Here is a 22,968-nt window from a genome sequence, read left to right on the forward strand (position 1 = left end):
TTTCCCATATTTCCCGGTAATTTAGTTACTTTATTTCTGTTACAAATTCGACGACTGTTAAGTTCTAAGGAAATCAATAACTTTCTTCTATTTTTTGCATAATTTCGGAAGTTGAATACTATTTTTTCTATTTTAAAGTTTGAACTTTCAAGTCGATTTGTTTTTATTTGGTTTACTATTTACTTGATTATTCTAGTCTGAAACTGATCATGACGCGATAGAATTTGTAATATGTACAAATATATTATTACTGACTTTTTTATGACAATTGGTGGCCAAAATTCCTTTTTGATTTTGTTTCTAAGTAATTATATGTGAAATTTAGTCATTTTGACGGTTATTTGATGACTTTATTTTCCAGAATTTCACTACATGTTCATATGGAATTTGATCACTATCACATAAAAATCACCAAGACTTGGGAATAGAATCTGTATCCAATTGTTTAAATTGATTGGTGGACACAGATCCACAATCTATATTTGACTACTATATATTTATATTCATAATTTCGTTGAAATTGAATGATAAACATCCAGTATGAATCAAAATATTCAACTAAACCTAAATAAATGGAAACTGGTATGATGAATTTTCCGCTGCGTGTTGCATATTTTTTACATCAAATTTCTTTTACTTTTGGAGAAAATTTTTTAAAAGATTATTACGTTTGAAAGTGATTCAAACAATAGATTACAAAAAATACAGGGTTTAGTTTGAAGATTTATGCCATATCCATCAATAGGACGTTAAGTTTTGAAATGTATTACGACAAGATATACTTTGAAAATTTTCTGTCATTAAGGTGTGAATAGAATTTACAATGAGAAATATTTATATAATGAAGCAACAATGGATTCTAAGGGTTTCTTGAGACCAACTAAATCCATGCAAAGTAAGAAAAAGGTAAATCTTCATTAAATCAATGCAAATTGTTATAAATATGCTGAAGAGAAATGGAAATACCAAAATGATTATCCACTATAAAGTCCTGATTTGGAATCTATTTCTTTTCTTTTATTCCTGTATATAGAAAATTACGTAGATGATGATTTTCTATAATGAGTCACGAGCTTGATGTATTCTAAACGTATATTTTGAAGATATATCAAGAGAATACTTGAAAAAACAATAAAACTGAATTTGATCTTTATAAGTGGGCCATAAATTTATATACAGCAAATATAAAGCGAACCATTTCCCAATAATTGTCTTGTAATGATGAAATTTGATATTGGATATTATTTTCCTACCAATTTGTCATAAGATTTTTACTCATCAAGTGTAACTGTATGGAGGAGCTTCACTGCACTATTGGGTCCCATTTGCATATTATTTAATATAATATACCTTTTGGTACAAATTCTTTCATACACATAAGAAAAGAGATTACAAATTATTTTCAATTTCTTTCGTACAAAAAGTTGAATGTGGATGTGAAACATAGATTTTGCTCCTCAAATTTTTGCACATTCAACAATAAAGTCCTTATACTAAATTTGTGTCATTCACAAAATAAATCAAGTTTTTTTTTATCAAACTACTAATATATATGAAATTTTTTAACATCAAAACTAGATCTAGTAAATTGCTCCAATCACAATTGTTTTTAAAGTAATAATCTGAACAATAAACTTTTTGAAAATTCTCTATATACAGTATCTCCATTGTTTTTAATTACGAATATGAGCGATTTATACTAATCTTATATGTTCATTAAACGCTAGAGATCATATTTTAACATTTATCTATTAGAAAAGAACACCTGTTGTGATAAAACTGATTTTATTGGGCATATAATCAATTACTTATATGTTACTTCAAAATCACTATTAAGCTGAATAATCACAGAAATCTAAATTTGTTATGAAGAGCATAATAAGAGATTTCCTTTGCGTCATATAATTTCGTATATTGTTATTAGTACTTGATTTTTCACTATTTTATCACTTAGATATGAATAATAATCGGTCATTATATGAAAGTTAATCAAGTTAGGTGGTGACAAATCTTTTAACCTATTTTTTCGACCCTATTTTATCATTTTCAATCAAATAGTTGATTCATCAAACTATAAATTACATACGCAATAAAAGAAACCAAAAGTTCAAATCAAATAATTAAAAAATGGGGGAGTTCAAGGCAAACTACAACGACAGCCAACAAGTGGATAAATGAACAATTTCACCTCCTGAATTTTTAATGTAAGTTACTTTGAAGTTTACGAAATATATTTGTCGGAATCATCCCCTAAGGGCGAAAAAACTCAATTGATTTCACATAAAAATTGTCCTTTTTCGCTATTACTAATATTTACAGAGTTCAGTAGCTAGAGCTAAGAATATGATGATGAAAAAAAATTATAACTAAAAAAAAGTGAGTAATTGTAAAATTATTAATTTTTATTTCAGAATAGAATTTTCTCTCATTATTTTCTGAATCAAATAATAAAATTCTAAGAAGCAATTGAACTTTTCATTACCCATTAATTCCCAAGCATGTATAAATTAATCGTAAAATGAAATTCTGAAGGGGCTAGAAATGAATCATTTGTAGCACCGGTATCGTGAACATTCTGCTTTCCTAGATCTGTCTGTTATCGTGGAAAACTGTTGCAATTACTTCGACACGAGAACATAGCGGGATAGCATGGAATAAACGCATGCGTCGTTACGATCCTCTAAAAAATGAAGCCCACGTCCTTAGCAGGCAAGGTGATGCTCACCATCTGTTTCAAAGTCCAAGGTTAAATACTCATCGAATTCCACAAGTATAGAAAAACCATGAACACGCATCTACATGTCTACATGTCTTCAAGGTCACACAAAGTGTACTGACCAAGTTCAAGTGGGAGTAGCTTGAGAATCCGTCCTACAGCACAGGCATGTTGCCATGTGATTTCCATTTGTTTTATTGCTACGTTAATTCAGACAATGAACTGAAAGACATACTAGAAGGCTGTTTTCACCTTCACAAGGCTGTTGATTCCTTGAACATTGGGATAGTTATGTCTAGACTTTTCGTGATTACTTTTGCATAAAGACTTATACGTTAAATCCACGGTGTCGTTTGGTACCTTTTCTGTGGAACACCTCTCCTATATAGCTTGATAGATTTTTCTCAACTCTTTTGTTCAACAACGAACAATTTAAAAATTATCTACATGAAAGGGGCAATATCTGTTATACTTTTAACATTATATACGTTTGAGAAAAAACATCGTAAATATATTTACCATGATTCCAAGTAAAAAGGAAAACTAAGAAAAACGAACAAACCCCTCAAACTTGGAAAAAAGAGTAGTTTCTGGCGAACAGATGATTAAAAACTATAACAGAAGCTGACGCTGCAATATTGGGGAGTAGTACCACCGCTAGTTCAAGCAGCTTGGTGTAAAAAATTCCATGAAAAACCATTAGTATGTGATAAAACTCGATGATATATGATAAAATAATAGTTTTCCTGGTTACCTAATTGTATAAGACATGAATGGACCAACAGACTCTCAAAGAAGAACGAACAACCCGGTTTTTTCTGTGGTGTAGAAACATGCTCCTATAACAAATAATTTCGGAATTTCTATAACGCTAGTTCCAAAAAGGGTTTAGATCTTTCGTACAGGGCATAATCGCACTACTTGATGAGTTTAGGTCTAGATGAAACTGATTAGTGAAGATTCTATGGTACGAAGGACTAACAGATTCGCTAAGAAGAAAGAACAATCCGGTTTTTTTCTGTGGTGTAGAAAAAAGCTCCTTTGATAAAGAAAGGAGCACTTCGGAATTTCTATATCGCTAGGTCCAAGGAGTGTTTAAATCTTTCTACAAGGCACAAGCGCACTTGATGAGTTAAGATCAGAAGTCAGTTATAACTTTGTTATGAATGTACATATTTTTTTCAACAACCTCTAGCCATCCTAAGTCTGTAGATAGATAATAGTGAACAAAGTACACCATTTTGTTGTAAAAACGTAGGTCTACAACTTTAAAATGAGTTTAATCATTGTCTCAAAGGTAAAGAAACTTTTTATCAATTTTTTCTCACCCCTACCCGGAGGTTCCGAAAAATCTATTTCGAACACTCCAAAGTAACTCATATTCAGCAACTTACCCCATAATTTGAAGACCATTTGTTTGGAATTTATACCACCAGTTAGAACATTAGAAAAATTTAGTAAGATGCTTGATTTGGCCATTGGAGAAAAAAGATTCAGGCACATAGAATGTATTTAGTTGATATTTTTTGGTGTACTCATTTTTCCGTTTACATATATTTTTCGAACTATATTTGGTACTTTTTAGGTCACATGTGTTAGTGTTTAGATAACATATTTGGTAAGAGTATCATAAGCCACCCCACGGCGATCATCATCATCATGACAAATCGGTATATCATATCTATTTTATGTGGAAATATTTATTTCCGGAAATACCGGAGATAGTGGCCAATATTTCTGGAGAACTAACAGATTCGAACCATGAATAACTTTTTTGATAGATCTCATGAAGATCTATCTGTGTATGCAAACGCATCATTATTATCAAAAAAGCTCGTCGCTCCAGGAAGCATAATTCATACAGATGGCTGGCTAGCCTATTGATGCCTCAACAATGAAGGTTACACTCATGAGTGGGTCAATCACAAAAAAATATTTGTTTCTGATAGCGGAGTTCATACCCAAAGAATTGAAGCCAGCTGGAGACTTCTGAGAGCATTCCTCTGCGATAGGCATGTATCTTCAGATAATTGAGATGACTGAATCATAGAATATACATGGCGACGAGAATGTCGTAAATCTGAACCGAAAATAGACCCAATCATTTCATTAATAGAAGAAATCAAAAAAGATTTTCAAATGTAATAGTTATAGATTTAAGTCCAATTAAATTATTTGATTGAAGAAAATTATTTTTGCTTACTTTTATTTCAGTCTCTAACCTAACCTATCTTAACCTTACAAAACCTAACTTAAACTAACCTAACCTTACAAAAATTACTGAATTTTCATTTTATCTATTGATTTTTCGTGAAAAAAGTGCATTTCGATATCTGTTAGCCTTCCTGAGATAATGGCCATGATGATCGTCGTGGGGTGGCTTATCATACTTGTGCCACATATTTTTAGAACCCTCAACATTTTCATAAATTGAAAAACGCATTTTGTGATATTCGTTAGGAAGCTGCGTGTTAATTGTCCCTAAAACTTTGTTTCCATAAGTTTAAATGTTAGTTAACTATAAAATAATTGGATTTTGAATGAATTATCTATGTTATGAAGATACGACACAAGTTGAGTTTTGTAACGTATATAATAATAAATACCGTTATAGACCTATTGAATGAAGTATGAAAATGTCTAAATAAAAATTAAATATAAGATAAACAAATAGAATACGTTTAATTCATGCTAGACACAATTTTTTGAAATAATTATGATCTGCAAATCGTTTTGTAAAACGGTACAGTTACAGATATTGGGCACCAAAAAATTTCATTAGGTGATGGAGAACTCAGTGCTAAGACAACTTGTGGACGAAAATGATTGATTATACAATATTGTGTAGTCATTTTCATTTATGGTAACAAATATATGATTAAACTGCGTTCACGCACCTACGACTCTGTCCTTAAATTATCAGACCCCTCAGCTAACGAATGATTTACGACAGTACAACTATTGTATTTATATCTATAAACTATTTTTTCCAATTGGAAAAGCAAGACTTTGAATCTCGCCATCAATATCAACTGTATATGTTCATGAGAAATGTCAAGAGTTTACTTTAACAAGGCTTATAATGTTTTGCCATCACCTTGAGAATACAACAGAAATGTATATGTCTGTTTCATTGATTTCCAGAAGACCTTTGATAAAGTCCAACGCGATAAACTTATAGAGAATTTAACAACTATTAACTTAGATCCAAGCGATATACGATTAATCAAAAAATATAAACATCGCCGGAGTATTAATCAACAACTTAGATTCGCCGATGATACTGCTATAGTGGTTGGGAGAGAAGAAGAACAAATCTTATTGGAGAGAATTAACCGAGAATGCTAAAATGTAGGACTCACTCAATATATTGAAAATATTGAATATATGACTATAAGTAAGAACCAAAATATTAATATTAACCCCATTTTCACACTGAATTGAATACAAATAGAATGGGTGCAAAAATATAAGTATCTTGGTTCAATCATAAACGCTCAAATGGATCCAGATGAAGAAATCAAGATCAGAATTGGAATGGCTCGAAAGGCATTTGTCAAGTATTCCTCAACAGAAATCTAAACCTCCACGTCAGAATAGGATTCATGGAATGTTATGTGTGGTCAGTACGGACCTTGAAAGCTCAAATGATCAGAAAACTATAGGCTTTTGAGATGTGGCTCTACAGATGCATCCTGAAGATACCCTGGACTGACAGAATCACTAACGACGAAGTACTAAGACGTATTGATCGCAAAAGAAAGCTGTTGAGAATTATTAAGATAAGAAAAACATCTTACATCGGACACGTCTTAAACAACGACAAATATCTAGTGTTACAGAACATAATGCAGGGCAGAGTAGAAAGAAAAGCATCAGCAGGAAGAAGAGATTTTGGCTCCGTAACATAAAAGTATGGATAAATCTCAGAGACACATTTAAAAACGTGGTCGCCAAATTTGCAATGAGAAAACGGCATGGAAAGAAGAAAAATCACCTTGTATATTGTTAAGAAGCAAATGGTATTGAAATTCTAGGATTTAATCTAATAGCTTGTGAGTTTATTTAATAATTTCCATATTCTGATAACTAGCATGTATGAATGATATTTTTTTTCGTGATGATTTGTCTTGATTTGATTGATCTTTTCACAGTAAATTTGTTGAAAATAACAGGTGAAAAGAGAACTAAAATCAAGACAAATCATTAAAACATAACATCCTGACACTTTTTATGTTACTACTACCAATAATAAGGAAATAAGTACACCAAAAAATCCGTAGGAGCTGAATCTATGTGATTTTTCTCTCAATCTGGAGGTTTGTAACTGAACGATTCTGATTGATGCATATCATGTATATAACTAGCTTTTACTTTAGAACTGAAAAAAAATTCATTTGAATAACATAATGACTTTGTCCTAATAGCAAAAAGTGGACGTGAATTTCATTTTGTTTAATCGATATCGATGCCGATTATGACGCTTGGGAAATAAGCTTTAGTAATAATTCTAATTTTTTCCATACCAATATAAATTCTTTATAAATTTTGAAAACTTAAGTGAAAAATAATGCATAGGAGGAGAAGATCTCCCTGTATTTACGATTTTGCGTATTTTTATTGTTAAATTATGATCTCCGTGGAATAATTAACGACTGCTTGACAAAATAGGCTAGACGATGTTTTTGAAAAGTCTACGTTCACCTAGGATTATGGGGTATGAATAGATATTTTCCTCATTTCAATTAGTATTCATAGAGTTATCCTTTTAAATGGACCTCTATTAGTCCACGAATTGAACTACTCTAGAAAATTGATATTGGTAATTATAGAAATCATCTTAAAAATTATTTAGAAAAAAAACTTACTGTGAAATTTGTATTTAGAGAATCTTTTTCAATACGCAGTTTGAAGTTTGATTCGAAAAATTTAAATATCTGGAACTAGACTATTTGTAATTTACTAAATAAAAACGTTGTTTTGACATTTTTCCACCAATTTTGAAATTGAGGTTCAGAAAAATGAATTTAAATCAACCAAATCTATAGTAAAATTAGTTCCGACTCTACAGCAAAAAATATTAGTTCTCAGCTTTAAACTTTTAGAAGAATAATTTTTCTTGTTTAAGTTATTTTGAAATCTTGTCTAAGAGCTCAGGAACTATATAAAAAAAACTCTAAAATAATTTCTATGAACTTGTACACAAGACCTGAACAATTTAATCAGATTCAAGTTAGGATTAATTTTTAATTTGAATCCTCAATTCATACCCCAACAAATATTATATGTATTATTATCTTTAACAAGCAATAATCTTCGGGAAAAATGAAACAAGAAGCAATAAGTAAACTATAGAGATAACATTATTGGCTGACAAAGAAATCTGATATTTTTTTTCTAAAAGATTTCTATTGAATTGGATTTTCAAAAGTAACTTCTAAGACTTAAAATAATTTTAAATAAGAATATTTTAGAAAGAATCGTGGTTTCTTAATTTAACACGTAAATATGATTATGAAATTATCGGAAAATTGTAATTCAATATACAACTTTTTATTTCTATGTGAAAAATTATAATTTATTTGTTTAGGGTATTTCTTAAGTGGACATGCTGTTTAATAATGTACTTACTTTTTAGTGTTTTCTTTTAATATACTTCTATCAATCAAGATTACAAAAACTATTATTCTCTGTATTAAAATTCTCAAAATTAATTTGCTATCTCTTTAGATTTAAGAAAATTATGGCTAAAACATCGTCTAGTCTAAAATAGAAACTAAAAATCATCATAGCGGGGGCTTAACAGGCGGATTATTAATATGAATGTCTTTCTGCCTCCTATGATAAATGCTTCTGTGGTTATTCAGCGAATTTAAAGTTCGAAACACTTTCCGGCAAAGACCGCAGACTGCACTATTCAACGGCTGCAGGTGCTGTTGCTCCTTATGCCGTTTGAGGGTAAGTTTGGTGCTGAGTAGCTTGCCGCAAACGTCACATCGGTGGCTGGCGTTCAAAGGGAGGGGGAAACTGAGACGACGTTCGGCTGTTGATTCCCGAGAGCAACCGAGAACAAGAGACAAGAACCCATTAGGCCCCCGCTTTTATTATCTTCTTATCACTTATGTTTATGTAAATGTAGGTCAAGCTAGTCTTAAGTATGGTTTTGTATTAAAAATAGGTACGTTCATACCTCGAAAGAAGGCAAATCAGTTGAAATATTGGATTATTATTTTTTGTTGAACTCGAATACCACCTTTTAGATGTTGCTATTATAAACTTTGTGGTTATATGAAAACGCAGACATAATTTCGAAAAAGGTAACCCTCTATCTCATCTTGTCAATTTGGAATGGATATTTGATATCGAATAAGTAAAGCGTCGCTTCATTTATTCGAATTCTTATCATCAAACTGAATTCACACTTTCATCTAATTCATCGAAACCAAATAATAATCACCACAAGGTATAATACAGTATATTGGGGCAGAAAATGATGTAGATGAATAGATGCGGCTAAGTCTGTATTTTTAAGCAGATATGAAAGTTTAAAGTGACAACTATAAGTTGAAATAATCATTTGTGATAGAACTTTGGATCCAAATTATGAAAATACGCTTAACAATCAAATATAAGAGTTATTTGATTGATAAATGTTTTGGACGCAAATTTGAGTTGATTTCAATTAGTCCATGTTCGAATGCTAAGTGAAATCAGAGTGAGTTTTATGTATGGAACCCCTCATATATCTATATATAAATGATGTTTACCAAGGGTTTTGTAAAAAGATAGATATTGTAATAGTATTTACATTGTGGTCAGATTTTTATTATCTCAAACAGATCACATCTAAAGTGAAAGACCAATAAGACCAAGAGAAACGGATACACTCATACATGATCTAACTTCAGATCCTACAAATAACCGTGAATATTGAGAATTTTTCGCTCCTAACTCATCTAATAGTAAAACACAGTTATGAGAACTTCTATTTCTCCCCATGGAAGACACGTATTCCGTTCTGTAATCAAGGATTAACCAGAACCATGCAAAAACTTGGGCAGACATGCAGGTTTGCAAAGATCAGTAATCTTGAACAGTTTGGCACACGTGCTCCGATTTACCTATGCTATCGTTTATTAATGAATTTTTTTTCTGAACTTTTCCCTATATGCTTTCTCATGTTCCTACTTAGATCAATTAATGAATTTAGTCATTATTGTTTTTGGTATAAAGATTTGTCTTTAGATATTGGACAAGTTAGTTCAAGAAACAGCTGAACATAAGGTGATCTATTTATAGTAACATAGTTTGTTGTATTTCCAGGAAAACGATGTAAATACAACCAGAATATCGAGCATATTATGAAACCCTCAAGGTAAAAGTAACACAAAGCATTTTCCGAGATAACAGAGGAGTTATTTATCTGTATGAAATCCCTTCTACTTGGTTACACTCCACTTCATAAAGATTTCTCGTTGATTCTGTTTGAGATGCGAGGTTTTTTAATTTTACAATTGTACAAATTGCTGTTTGTAGAAAATTACCTTGCCTCTGATCCGTTTAAATTTTCTATCACAAATACAGTATCGATAACAAGTAAATTCAAATCAAGAGAAGTTATAATTATAGCTAGTGAAAGGTTTGCGTGAGATAAACAACGGTTTTTGACGAATGTTGTATATAACAAAACAAATATAAATGAGTGTAAAATGAAACAATAATGTATGAATGAATGTACCTTGAACTAAGGAACCTCTTCTGTTGTCTATAATATTCGAATGAAGGAAAATAATCGTGTGAATCACGGCAAGACGAATATCTAGAACTAATTTACCTTCTTTCTACTATTTTAAATCCCTCTGAAAATAATTTAGCATATATAAAATTTTCAAGCTTTTGTACAATAAGCAATATAGATAATATTTTTGTATATGTATAGATGTATATATATATAAATTAGTTTCACAATATGTGACTTCTTATTAAAAAAAGAGACCTGAAAAATGGACAGAGAGTACGAGAGAAAAAAATGGATGAAAAATGCTGAATATAAAGGTAATGATCATATTTTGGCACCACATTTCGTGAGTTTTTTAAATTATTCAGTCAATTGAATAAAAAAGGTGGAAATTTCTTTTATTTAAATGTCTCAAATAAATATGAAAAAGTTTTGAATGGATAATATAGTTTCTCACAAATTTCTTAATATTTCACGAGGTGGAACAACAAATTTGAAATGTTTATTGAAAATATAAGAAATTAAGAGAATTCAAATCCGTACATTTTTGTTTGTAATTGTTCTGATATGTATCTTACCCCCCAAATAAAATTCAGTATTTTTCAACTATAACTTTTGAAATGTATGTTTATATTGGAAATAAGCTAGGATTTGGATGTTGATTCAAATCTTCATTTTATGTACTTAATATTGCACTTACCACACTGAGTGTCAACATATAAAATTAACTGACAGGTAGGAACAATTTTGTGCAATTTAAAATAATATGATGTCTTTTGATTATCATTGTATTGAATGAAAAAATATCTAAATGTTTGATAAGCGACTAGACTATTTATCTATTCACGCTGGACGTTGATTCTGAAATAACCAAAATTACTTATCTAAAAAAAATGCTATAAAAGACAAGATTAAATCTTTTATGAGAAATGATGTCTCTAATTTATAGAGGAAAAGTTTATTTTTTTTCTTACTCTATAATTTAGTAGTTCAAGTTCAAAAACTATTTATTACACGTTATGAATCATTCTGTATCCACTTTTACTTGATTAGCATCAACAGCTTTCCAATATTTGTTGTGCAGAGTGAGTTTTATGTATAGAACTCCTCATATATCTAGGTAACGTCTTTATAAATTTTTATAAATTATGTTTACCAAGGGTTTTGTAAAAAGATAGATATTGTAATAGCATTAACATTGTAATACTTAATACATATATGTATGTATACATATATAATACATAATATTTATTTCACATCGGAAGTTTTGTTACATCAAGACTTTTTTCATCTGTTTTTATTAAAAATAATTTCATCAAAAATTAATTACCCTTTATCAGTTTTCATAGATCATTACCTTTTTATTGAATCATTTCTCAGCATCTCATGAAATAATTTCAAAAAATATGAATTGAATATTAAAATAATTATTATCTCTCAAATAATGATAGAATCAAAATCAGTCTTCTTGACTCTCCAAAGTTAGCAAGGATTTGCTAAAAATAATTTTTAATTATTTAAATTTGGAATTAGGAACTTTTTGTTAAAAGAAATCATCTGTTGTGTTAGTAAATGAAGATAACATTCAATTATTTTTGGGGCACCAATTACTTATTTTTCTATTAGAGAAATGGGACGATGAAAAATTAAAGAAGATGAAAGTTTGTCACTGCAACAATCATAGACAATGGACGTATTCAGTGGACAAACCGTTCTGAAACTGTTGTTAAACCCTAGCAGAATCGTTTGGTGGAGATACGCTACAAACTCAACCAGTTATGGAGCGGAACTCAAACGTGAGAAAAGTGAATAAAAACTGAGACACAACCATATCAGAGATTTGTTAAATCAACTGTATTCTGTGCGCTGCGTCCGCTCAATTCGACCAAGGAGAACCTTCTAGAGATCAAAGAAATATTATTGACATAGTTAATCATGATTATACCAATGGATATCTCATTTTTTGGAAAAAAGCTAAAAGTTCAATATATTTTTATTCTGCATTTGATTTAACAGGAATCAAGTTAATAATGAATAAGTTATTATATATAACGTTTTATAGATAATCACTATTTTGGGATGTAGGTTGACTTCAATGAAAAAACTCGTTGCGGCACAGCTTACCGATATAAGAAATATCCTCTTAATGTGTAAAGTTTTCCGAAAAAATTGTAAGCTGCCCTACAGGTTTCTAATTTTTTTTTAGTAAGATATCTACATTAGACACATTTTTTGTATCGATTTCATTATTGATCCATCTCATGGTTCATCCGCAAAACAAAAAAATGGCCCAGTATGGGATGCATACTTCGATACCGATAATATAATATTTGTTCAAAGTGCCTAAAATCTTCTTGAATACACAGATTGGTCTGGATGTTCTTTTGCATTTATTGTATTCAATTCTAGTGCAATGTTCATTTCTTTTGTTTACTCTTCAATATCCTCTACATAAATTAATCACAGAAGCGCAAATCCGGTGATCGAGATGGCAATCTTACCAGGGAGGTAGCTCCCTTGCTTATACATTTATTATTAAAATAATCATGTAGTTGGTTCAGTAGAGTTGCGAGAGAGTTTACACAATTATTATTGAATGATTTAAATCTCTTATTTCCACGACGATTTCGTTTAATTCGTGCAAAAATCCTATGATTTAGCACGGAACTATTAGAAAATCTCTACTCCACGCTACTCAACAATTTTTTTCTCGTCACTAGGGCCCTTCAACAACAGTTTATTCATCATAAGAATACGTTATAGACATTTAGATTTCGATATGAATGTATGTATAAACCTTGGCGAGACATCCTGTATACAATCTATGAATGCTTAGTATTATGTGAGAAACAGAGATTTCATTACAAAAAATAGATGAATTCCTACTTAAGAACTTAAGAAGAATGAATGAAATATATGAAGGAGGGGTAAATTCATGAGATCTGAAGTTAATTTTGAAAAACTAAAGCACTTTCAGTATTCATTAATTTCTTTATAGACAATCCTATCAAATTGATTTGGATATATTTCAGACATTCACCTTTAATATCTATGAAGAAATATAGAAGCCTCATGTCCTGAAAATTCATTCAAAGTGAACATCTTTTGGTGCGAAAAGTTTTTAGAATTTTTTTGAAAAGAATAATTTAACACAAAAAAGTTTTTTTCGCAATTCAAATATGCTTTACGTGAGATAAATAAGTCAAGATAATAATATGAGGGCATCTATTGTTTTTGTTCAACAGAATAAACAAAATAAACCAAAATTGGGTAGGCTTTGAAAAAATTGCTTAGAGCTAAAAATGAGTACTTACCCTACTTATTCATCTCTGCAAAAACGTTATGTAGGATGTAATCTTTTATGCAATAAGTATATAAAGGAATAGTTGGAAGATTCTACGGTTCTCCAAAATTCCAGAAAAAACCGATGTCAACCATCAAAAATACATTTTTCTCACATTTTCATATTTGAACGTATTACCAAACATCACAAACAAGTTCCCCTTAATTCTATCGTTTTTTGAGTGCTTGACGACACGAAGAAAATTCAAATAAAAAAATTATTGATGATTCTGGTAGAATAGGGTGAGAATACAACATAGAAATATAGAAAAAACTTAAGCTAACGATATTTGATGATTTTAGGAAACAGCTGTAGTATCAGCAAATCTAAATTATTCTGATTGGAAAATGAAAACAATTCTTACAAATCAAGAAAACATGAAGCGTATAAGTCAAAAAACAAGATACAAAGATATTTCAAAGAATTGAGAAAGATTCTCAGAGAATAATAACTGTCAACAGGCAGAGGAATGAACATGAAAGGTAATGCTGAACTATAAACATGGTGAGGATTATTCTCAAAGTATATTTAAATTGTTAACAAAATGTCATTATTTGATTTAATCAATTGGAATATATAACAACGTTAACTATTGTTCATAATATTAAGAAATACAACTACTACTTTGCTTCCTCCTTCCTCCAGTAATTTTTCTTTTTTAAGCTCTCTCTAGACGGTCCTAAAGTACCTTCTACTACAAACGGATATGATTCAAGTGACTACCGATAATATGGATAACGTTATTCGATTCCTTGGGTCATTCGCTTTATTTTTATCCCTGCGATTTCATAGATTATAAGTGATTGGGTCAATTTGGTATGTTTCCAAAAAAACGACACATATCGTTACTCCACTCCACCATGATATAAAAATTCGAAACGACTTTATAGTATGCAGCAGTTAATAGAAAAGTCAAAACGCGCGAGAATGTGGTAGATTGCCTCGCCTTACCTCTTTTGACCCTTGTTCGAAAAAATAACAAAAAGCGGAATGACAACGAGGCGAGGGGAGCGCAGCCTCCACACTCTCGAACTCGAATTCCCTCATGCAGCCTCGTGGAGAAGCTGGATTGGGCTTTGTATGTAAATAGCAGCTTGAAGACAATTTATCTCAGATCCTCATCTCCTACAGGAAAGCATAACTATAAATTCTGTTCTCTATACGAGAATGGTTCCAGAAATACCTGACCTAGAGATGGCGGTAGTTACTTGAAAAATACCACTGTATTAGAAAGTATACAATTTATACAGCGTTATGTTTCAAGTTTGAAGACGCCACAGTCTTAAGTGTTTGGCAGCCATCAATAGTGAACGTTTTCAGTGGAGGTATTAACGTAAAAAATTGATCATCTGAGCTGAGCAGGATTCTACTCTGCGTTTGACTGCTCATTCGTTATGAATAGTAAAATATTGGGTAGCAGAGTTTAAGCGAGGTTGTATGATCTGCAGTTTTATAACAATGGATGAAACGTGGGTCTATCACTTCACACCCGAAACATGAGAACAATGAACTGGAAAGGGAGAACCGGCTCTAAAGAAAGCAAAGACTGTTCCACCTGCAGGCAAGGTCATGGTGTCGATTTTTGTGGATACGCGTGGGATAATTTTCATTGACTATCTTGAAAAAAGAAAAAATATCAGCGAAGAGTATTATGTTAACATATTTCAATATTTGAGATAAGAAATCAAGCAATAACGGCCGCATTTGGCTCAGAAGAAAGTGTTGTTTCACTAAGACAATGCACCAGTTCACACATCCGTTGTTGCAATTGCCAAAATTAATGAATTAAGGCTTGCATTGCACCTTATGCACTTTATTTGCTATATTCTGCCACCTTGGATTATTTTCCAACAATGAGTAGGTGATGTCGACAGTTAATGGCCATTTTGAGGAGCTTGACGATTCTTATTATAAATTTTTGTCTTTGTTAGTTGGACCAGGTACTTCTAGGACCATTATTGTATATATGTTTCAGTAGATGCATTTCTATTTTTCCATTATACAAATTTGAGAAAGATAATAGAAATGGAGGAAGGTAAGGAAATAGAGATACCGGAGATTATCAAAATGTATCTAAGAAGAAACCATTCTGAAAAAGGACTAATTGAAGATAATATGTGTATGGATTACAAAAGCAATTTAAATTTATCAGCAATATCGATTCATATGAAAACAATTTGAAATTATATAATAGAAAATTATACGCTCTTAAACTTCTAGAGTAATATGAACAAAATCGATTTTTTGATGGTTGAATTGGAATAAAGTTTTTGCAGAAGCAAGATCAATCGAGATTCTTGATAATTGTGAAAATTTTTAGCTCTATGCTAATTATTGTGAACGATTTCATTCTAATAAATTATTTAAAATAATATGTAAACTAAATAACAAACCTTATTTACAAAAAAATTATTCCGTCCATTTTTCAGTGAATCATAGATAAAAATATATTTAAAAACAATAACAACTTACGATTATGGAATAAATAAAAATTGAATTTGGAACATAATGTTTTGTACGTTTGTACGTTATTACATGCAGTGATCAAAGGCTATAAATATATACATTTTTTGAAAACATATTGAAATAATAAGAAAAAATTTCTATTCGAAGAAAAAAACTATTGTTTTCTAATTGTATAGTATATATTCAAAACCTCCACTGGCCTATTTGTGACATTAAAAATAATAAAATAAATTTTTGTCCCCTCTAAAATGAACAATTAAACAACCAAATAAAAACCAATCAATTCCTCTGAACCCTTTTTGGGCGACCACTAGCATCTCTCAAAGATAAAAAGAATGTGGTGTAATCATCTCTTCAGTTTTAACATTCTTTACATTTCTATGGTATATGCTCTTGTGATTTCTTAGAGAATTAAGGCTGCTGTAAACTCTCTTGCAAATGTTGCAGACTGGTTCTCTGGAAGGGCGCATATGAACGTTCTGAATATGCCTCTTGAGTCTCGTAAGGGAACTGAGGCTTTTGTTGCATGGTGGACAGCGAAAGTCGTCCAGACCTGACGGCAGAAGAAGCCTCATTAGCCCCTCTCAGCCGCTTCTTTTTTTGGAAAGCTATGTACACGCGATCCCTATTTGGTCTCTCTTGTTTTTTTTCAAGTATTCTTTTCCATTATTCACACCACGAGAGATTTCTATGATTATTTGGAATTAGCTGCACATCTAAAGATCTTAATCTGGATTCTAACATATTTTTGTAAAAAAACTATCCCCATATATTTTTTTTGGTTCAAAATAGAATAGATAAAATCAACTTTACCATAATATTTTATGCTTTAGTTGAAGGTTTCATAGACGAAGAATTTTAAAAACCATAACTTCGCTTTGAAGATTTAGAGAATTACAAAAGACTAGACTCTCTATTTATGTAGTAAATTGAATCCTTTTCAAACGATTCTAGGCTGCGATGTATAAGAAATAAAATTTGACGAAGTTGATCTAGATATTAGAGTCATCCGTTACATTTCAGGTTTTGTCTGTTCTACCTAATATTCTTGTTGAATTTTTTATGTAATAACCATTTTATGATTAATTTTATTAATTTTTTTGAAGAAATCTCTCGTGCTGCGTTTTGGCTTTTTTCTGTTGAACTTGAGATAATTTCAAAAATGCTATATATTCAATGAAAAAACTTTAATGATACCTTTTAACAAGTTTTGATGAAAGTTATTGTTATTGAAGCATATTGAAATATCTTATTAGGTTTTTGATCAATCTGAAATCTTGAAATTGCACTAGAGTTTATTAATTTTTTTTATCAATCTACAGATCGTTAATTTGTTAGATATATCCCAAAAACTGTACAATATTGTACTACTCTTGGCAAGTTATTTGTCATGTAGTTCATTAGAATAAAAATCAAATTAACATACGAAAAGCGAACCTGCATTTTAAATATAAATTGATGCTAGCATATCTTTGAAGGATGGATTATTTGGGGGTAGAAAATGATAAAAAAATTCCAAAAACAATAACGATTTCAAAGATAATTTGGAAACATCAAATCGAGATATTTACAGTAAACAATTGAAAGTTATTGTTCAGTCTTGAATGTATAAAAAAAATAAAAGAATAAGATATGTGGAAATTTCATCTTTTTTACCTTGAATTTGATTTACTAGGTGTAATAAATAATATAATTGATGAAATTTTTCGATTAATTTATTCGTTATTTATTTTTGAATGAATGAACAGAACAGGTAAATTCACAGATAATTGTTATCATTTATGGGGATGTACGTTTTTTAAAATTTGGTCAGAATAAAATCTTTTCCATACAGGGTGAGTCCCGAGGAACTTTACGTACTTCTACCATATATGGAGGCTCAGGGCTACTCTGTCCTTTAATAATTTACAGAGTGAAATTGACAATAATTTTTAATTATTTAATATAGTGTTTACACAACTAATTTTTTAAATTTTTTCATGATGCAGTACAGTACTATCAGCTAAACTTCGAAATTCCAGGACCGGCATTGTAAAAATTAATTTATGAATTTCTATTGAATATTGCACCCAAATTTTTAGTGAACGATTAAATCTTATCAAACATAGAACAACCATAACACAGACGATTTTTCCTGTTTATCTTTATTTCAATGTATTTGTTATTTGTGAAATATATTGTTCTATTTTCATTTTTGTCTAATTTTCCATACCTTATATTGCACTTAACCTAAATTTAACTTTGTCTTTGTGAACGCTTGTTCCTCAGGATTCTGCTTCCTTATTTATCCTTGCTAGTGCTGCGTCATTGATTATATGGTCAGGAAATCATGAAATACATGGGAGAAAATCATACTGTATACATTGAGGACATGTAATCTATTCAAATAACGCTTTATTCAGCAATGAGACAGCGTTTCAGATCATATTTTGTATAAATTGTTGGATGTGGGAAGAGCACAATCCAAATGAATTTCATGGTTATATCCGTGTTTTATCAGAGGTAAACATTTGGTGTGGACATATACACCATCGTGTTTTCTCGTCTCTTTGTATAAAATACGATCACAGAAACTGTTTACTTTCCAACAGAACGGAGTTCAATGTCGTCCAAGGAGCTACTGCTTTTAGAAGATTCACTATGTTGATTAATATACAAAAATGGTCATTTCACAATTTTCACTTGAGTAATTTTTTCTATAACTTTGATTTTTTTTCGATTTAATATCTTCGAAACAAAATTATGCCGTTGATTCAAGGGAACGCTTGTACGTTGCTGCAGGATTTTTTTTATCCTTATTGTCTAAGATCCCACACTGCTTGATCCTGGAGGTAACTGTTTTTTTTTATAAAATTAGTTTTAAAGGAATCTTGACAATGTATGGAATGGCTTAAATCGTAATAATCGCTTTGCCTCGTAAAAATTACCTGCTATTAATTTTATTCTAATTGAAACAGTAATATAACTTGCAGCTATATGTTATTTCAGTCAATTTAACAAATTTGGAAGAAAATTATGTAACAAATTAAAATCATTGCCAGTTCCTAGTCGGTCGCAGCGTTAGGGTTGTCAGGTGTTAACAGGTATAGCTCTTCCAATATCAATTGCGAGGATCAATCAATGTTTCATAAATACGCACGGCACTCATGCCAAATTGAAAAATGAAAAATAATGTTTCGGTAAACATCTAACAAACTGTCAGTCCACGTGGACTCATCATCTCCAATGTTTACTAATGAAAACACCGAATCTTAAACACAAATGCATTTCTATTGGCCGAAGCTGTATGTACACAATTTCTTCGAAATATTCCTGCCGGACAGCTCGCTATAAGAATTGTCGTGTAGTCAGAGTAAAGACTGGTATGAATTTAATAATAAAAATTTAGATATACAAACACAGCAAGTTATTTTAAATATATTCGAATGTTTAAATAAGGAAAATATTTAGCAATCCGATAATGAAATCATAATAAGAATAGATTAATTAACTAGATTAAATAAATTTTCCATTTATCAAGTAGTCACGAAAGGGTTTGAGGTGGATCAATCATAGAACTGAAAAATATGTAGAGAAAAACTGAAATCAGTTGACAAAGCTACTCAAGATTTTATACGTAGGACAATTTAGTTTATATAAGGAAAAAAAGGGTTATGACTATAGAAGTAATACAACAAAAGGTAGCATATTATCCAGAATACAATTATACCAGCTTAGAAACATTGCGTCAAGTTTTGTCAGCATGTGGTTTTAAACACAAAAAATTGAATAAACGGATGGCAGTAACCGAACCGTTAAGGGTCGTTCGATGGCGATAAGATTATTTGCGTCAGATAAAAGACTACCGAAGTTCTAATAGACAAATAATTTATCTAAATGAAACATGGTTTGACAGTCACAATGTAGTGTGGTTTTTGCAGGTGTTTAAATTGCGTGCAGGGCACTCGCAGATAACGTGGTCTCCGATTTCGTCCTCCTCCATTCATCAACGGCACTACGTGATGCCCATTGTGTGCAGATGGCATCTTAGATGGCAGTGTCCGGTTAGAAGTTCGATCGCTAGTCGAACTTCGCGCCTGTTTATTTGTAGCAGTTGTTTGGTTGCGAGACGCACAATATGGGCCTTCGCTTGTCTTCCGTCTGTCAGGTGTCTCTACACATTTCTGCCAAGCCCGCTTTGAGAGTAGACCGTTAAGAGATGTGATGGCCGATCCTAGTCTAGCGAGTGAGTTCGCTTCGTAATTGCCTTTGTTTCCCGAGTGACCGGGCTCCCAAACGAGATGGTTCTTGTAGCCATCACCACTGTAGGACTCTTTTGCAGACCAGCAGTAGACAAGAGCACACCTTTTCAGCCGTTATAGCTTGTATGGCAGTTCTACTGTCAAAGCAGATTGAGATTACTTTGTTCTTGAGGTGTCGATTTAGTATCGCGAGTCCGCATTCCATTACAGCGAATTCCTCGGCTTGGAAGACGCCGGCGTGATCCCCATCGTGATCCGATCGTGCAGTTTATTGGCAATAATGTCGGGTATAAAACCGGAAGAGCTTATTGAAGAAGTGAGGAAGTATACAGTACTATATAACCAGACAAGGAGCAGTACCGATTACAAAGACATGATCTGGAAAAAAGTTGCGAAGGAATCAAATATCAAAAGTACAGTACAGATTAAATATTATCCTTACTTTTTACATAAAAAGTAGACGCATACACAATATTTGATGGTGAGGATATTTTTTTTGCCAAAAGGTGTCTAGAAGTGATTGCTTATCTCAAATAAGTGTCTTGCTTAGACAAAGTTTCTTGGAGTTTAAGTTCCAACAAGTTAAACGCCGCCATCGACATTCTAAAATATTGGTAAAATTTTGTCTTGTCATCCAACAGATGAGGTAAAAGTGTAGAATATTCTCCTTCTACGGATCTTGTTTCCCAAGCAGAATGTACCCAAAATCTGCGTTTTCCTCTGTTCTCTATGAAATCTCTCCGGTTTACTTTTATCTTCCTTTTCTAAACAAAGTGCCACCATGGCTAAATCGTAGCTGTTAAAATTTTTGAACATTTTGCGCACAGAACCTTCTGCGATTTTAAATCAATTGAGATTGGGGAATGTATCGAGCCAGAGCTGGAAATCGGAAAGAACTCGGAAGCGTGTAGAACATGTGTATTCACCCTTTCGGCCATTAAGTGTATCATGAAATAAATTTTAAATAATGGAACTACAGATTGGTGTTAATATTCTGTATCTGTTTTAATTCTGTTCTATGTGCTTATTCAAGCATTTTAATTTGAAAATTATTTTGATTGTTATCTATTTTGAGTTCACACAGTTTTCTTTCTTTTCATTAGTTTAATAATGATTCATGACATTTTTATCAGTATTTATAATATTTTAAATTATCTGATATGTTGATCGAAAACCTAATTTTCCATTCAAGACTATTCACGAATTTCATATTTCTAACAGTTCATTGAATCAGTAACAATTCATTTTTCATTAAATCAAATACTTGGTGAGACACAAATAAACCTATAGTTTTTGCTCTAATACAATAAAAGATCAACACCATATACAGGGTGTTATAAAAGATGGATACATATGATCAAATTTCTTATTTCAAATTTTCGGAGAAAAAAAATCATATTTCATGCGAATCTCTGCATAGCATAAAACGCCAAAAATAACTATCAGATATTATTTATTCACTATTTTATAAGGCATGTCAAAAAATATGAATTTTGCTCAAGAGCTTTTTAAGAAATTAAAAATTTATATTATAGGAAAGTTAAAGAAATATTTAACGATAAACAGCCTGGTACACCAACACATTTCAAAACTATTGTATGAGTAAAACATATATTAAAGCGTATGTTATAGATTACAAATATAGATAATGAAACTCAAGTGATGGAATCAGGAGCTGAAAATATTTACTTATAGTTTAGTTTTTTCTGAGCTAACGGCGAATGTTTTAGATATACAAGATGAAGAATGCGGTGTTGCTAACAGTATTCGAGACAATTGTATAAGAAACCTTCCGTGGGTCTAACAGGCATTCATAATGAAGTTAGTTAAGTAAGTAAGTTTGTTTAATCGAAGTAACAAACTAATATCGGTGGTTTACGAATAGTAAACGGTTGACAGAAACTTCAACAGTCAAACTTTGGGTACCTGGTTAAGATTCAGAAAATATTGCGGCCGTTTTATTCCAGAAATTTTTAGCGAAAGCTACAAAATGAATAGATTTGAACCTGACATTTCTTTTAAGCTATTACAATGAGTTTCTCAATGATTATTTTAATTTGAGACCAAAGAACACAAAAAGCAGAAAAATTGATGTCGTCGTTCTGATTAATGGCAATACACGACTGCATACTGCTGATGTAACAGAAGAACTACCTCAAAGTCTTTGACCACGCACTTATCAAGCTATTATCACATGTTTCGAAGCATTAAGGACTTGGTTACTAATGAAAATAATCCTGGCGTTATTTGGACATATTTGAGGTCACTGAAGGCAGAGGATGAGAAAGGCTGACTAGGACAAATACTTTCCTGGCAACTTTATAGAAAAATACGTTTAACTAATCAAGTGTTTGGTAGTAAAACCATCTTATTCTTACAATATGTCTCCAATTTATGTTTTACGAAAATTTAAAAACAATTTTCTTAATTAGAAGTACAGTTGCAAGAATTGTAAATCGAATGA

At 31.2% G+C, this 22,968-nt stretch overlaps 1 protein-coding gene across 3 annotated transcripts in view; it reads right to left on the bottom strand.

Annotated features, from left to right (window-relative positions):
• Nucleotides 1-22,968, bottom strand: part of LOC130441594 (broad-complex core protein) — a 93,537-nt gene that overhangs the window by 9,703 nt on the left and 60,866 nt on the right. Inside the window, exon 7 of one of the 3 annotated variants that reach the window (XM_056775340.1) lies at nt 8,314-8,759. The exons of the other annotated variants lie outside the window; for them this stretch is intronic. Within the exon in view, the coding sequence (XP_056631318.1) occupies nt 8,503-8,759 (257 nt within the window). The 3' untranslated portion in view covers nt 8,314-8,502. Of the gene's footprint in view, nt 1-8,313; nt 8,760-22,968 lie in introns of those variants that run through there. 3 annotated transcript variants of the gene reach the window in all.

Source organism: Diorhabda sublineata, chromosome 3 (genome assembly GCF_026230105.1).
Source record: "Diorhabda sublineata isolate icDioSubl1.1 chromosome 3, icDioSubl1.1, whole genome shotgun sequence".
NCBI classification, from domain to species: Eukaryota; Metazoa; Arthropoda; class Insecta; order Coleoptera; family Chrysomelidae; genus Diorhabda; species Diorhabda sublineata.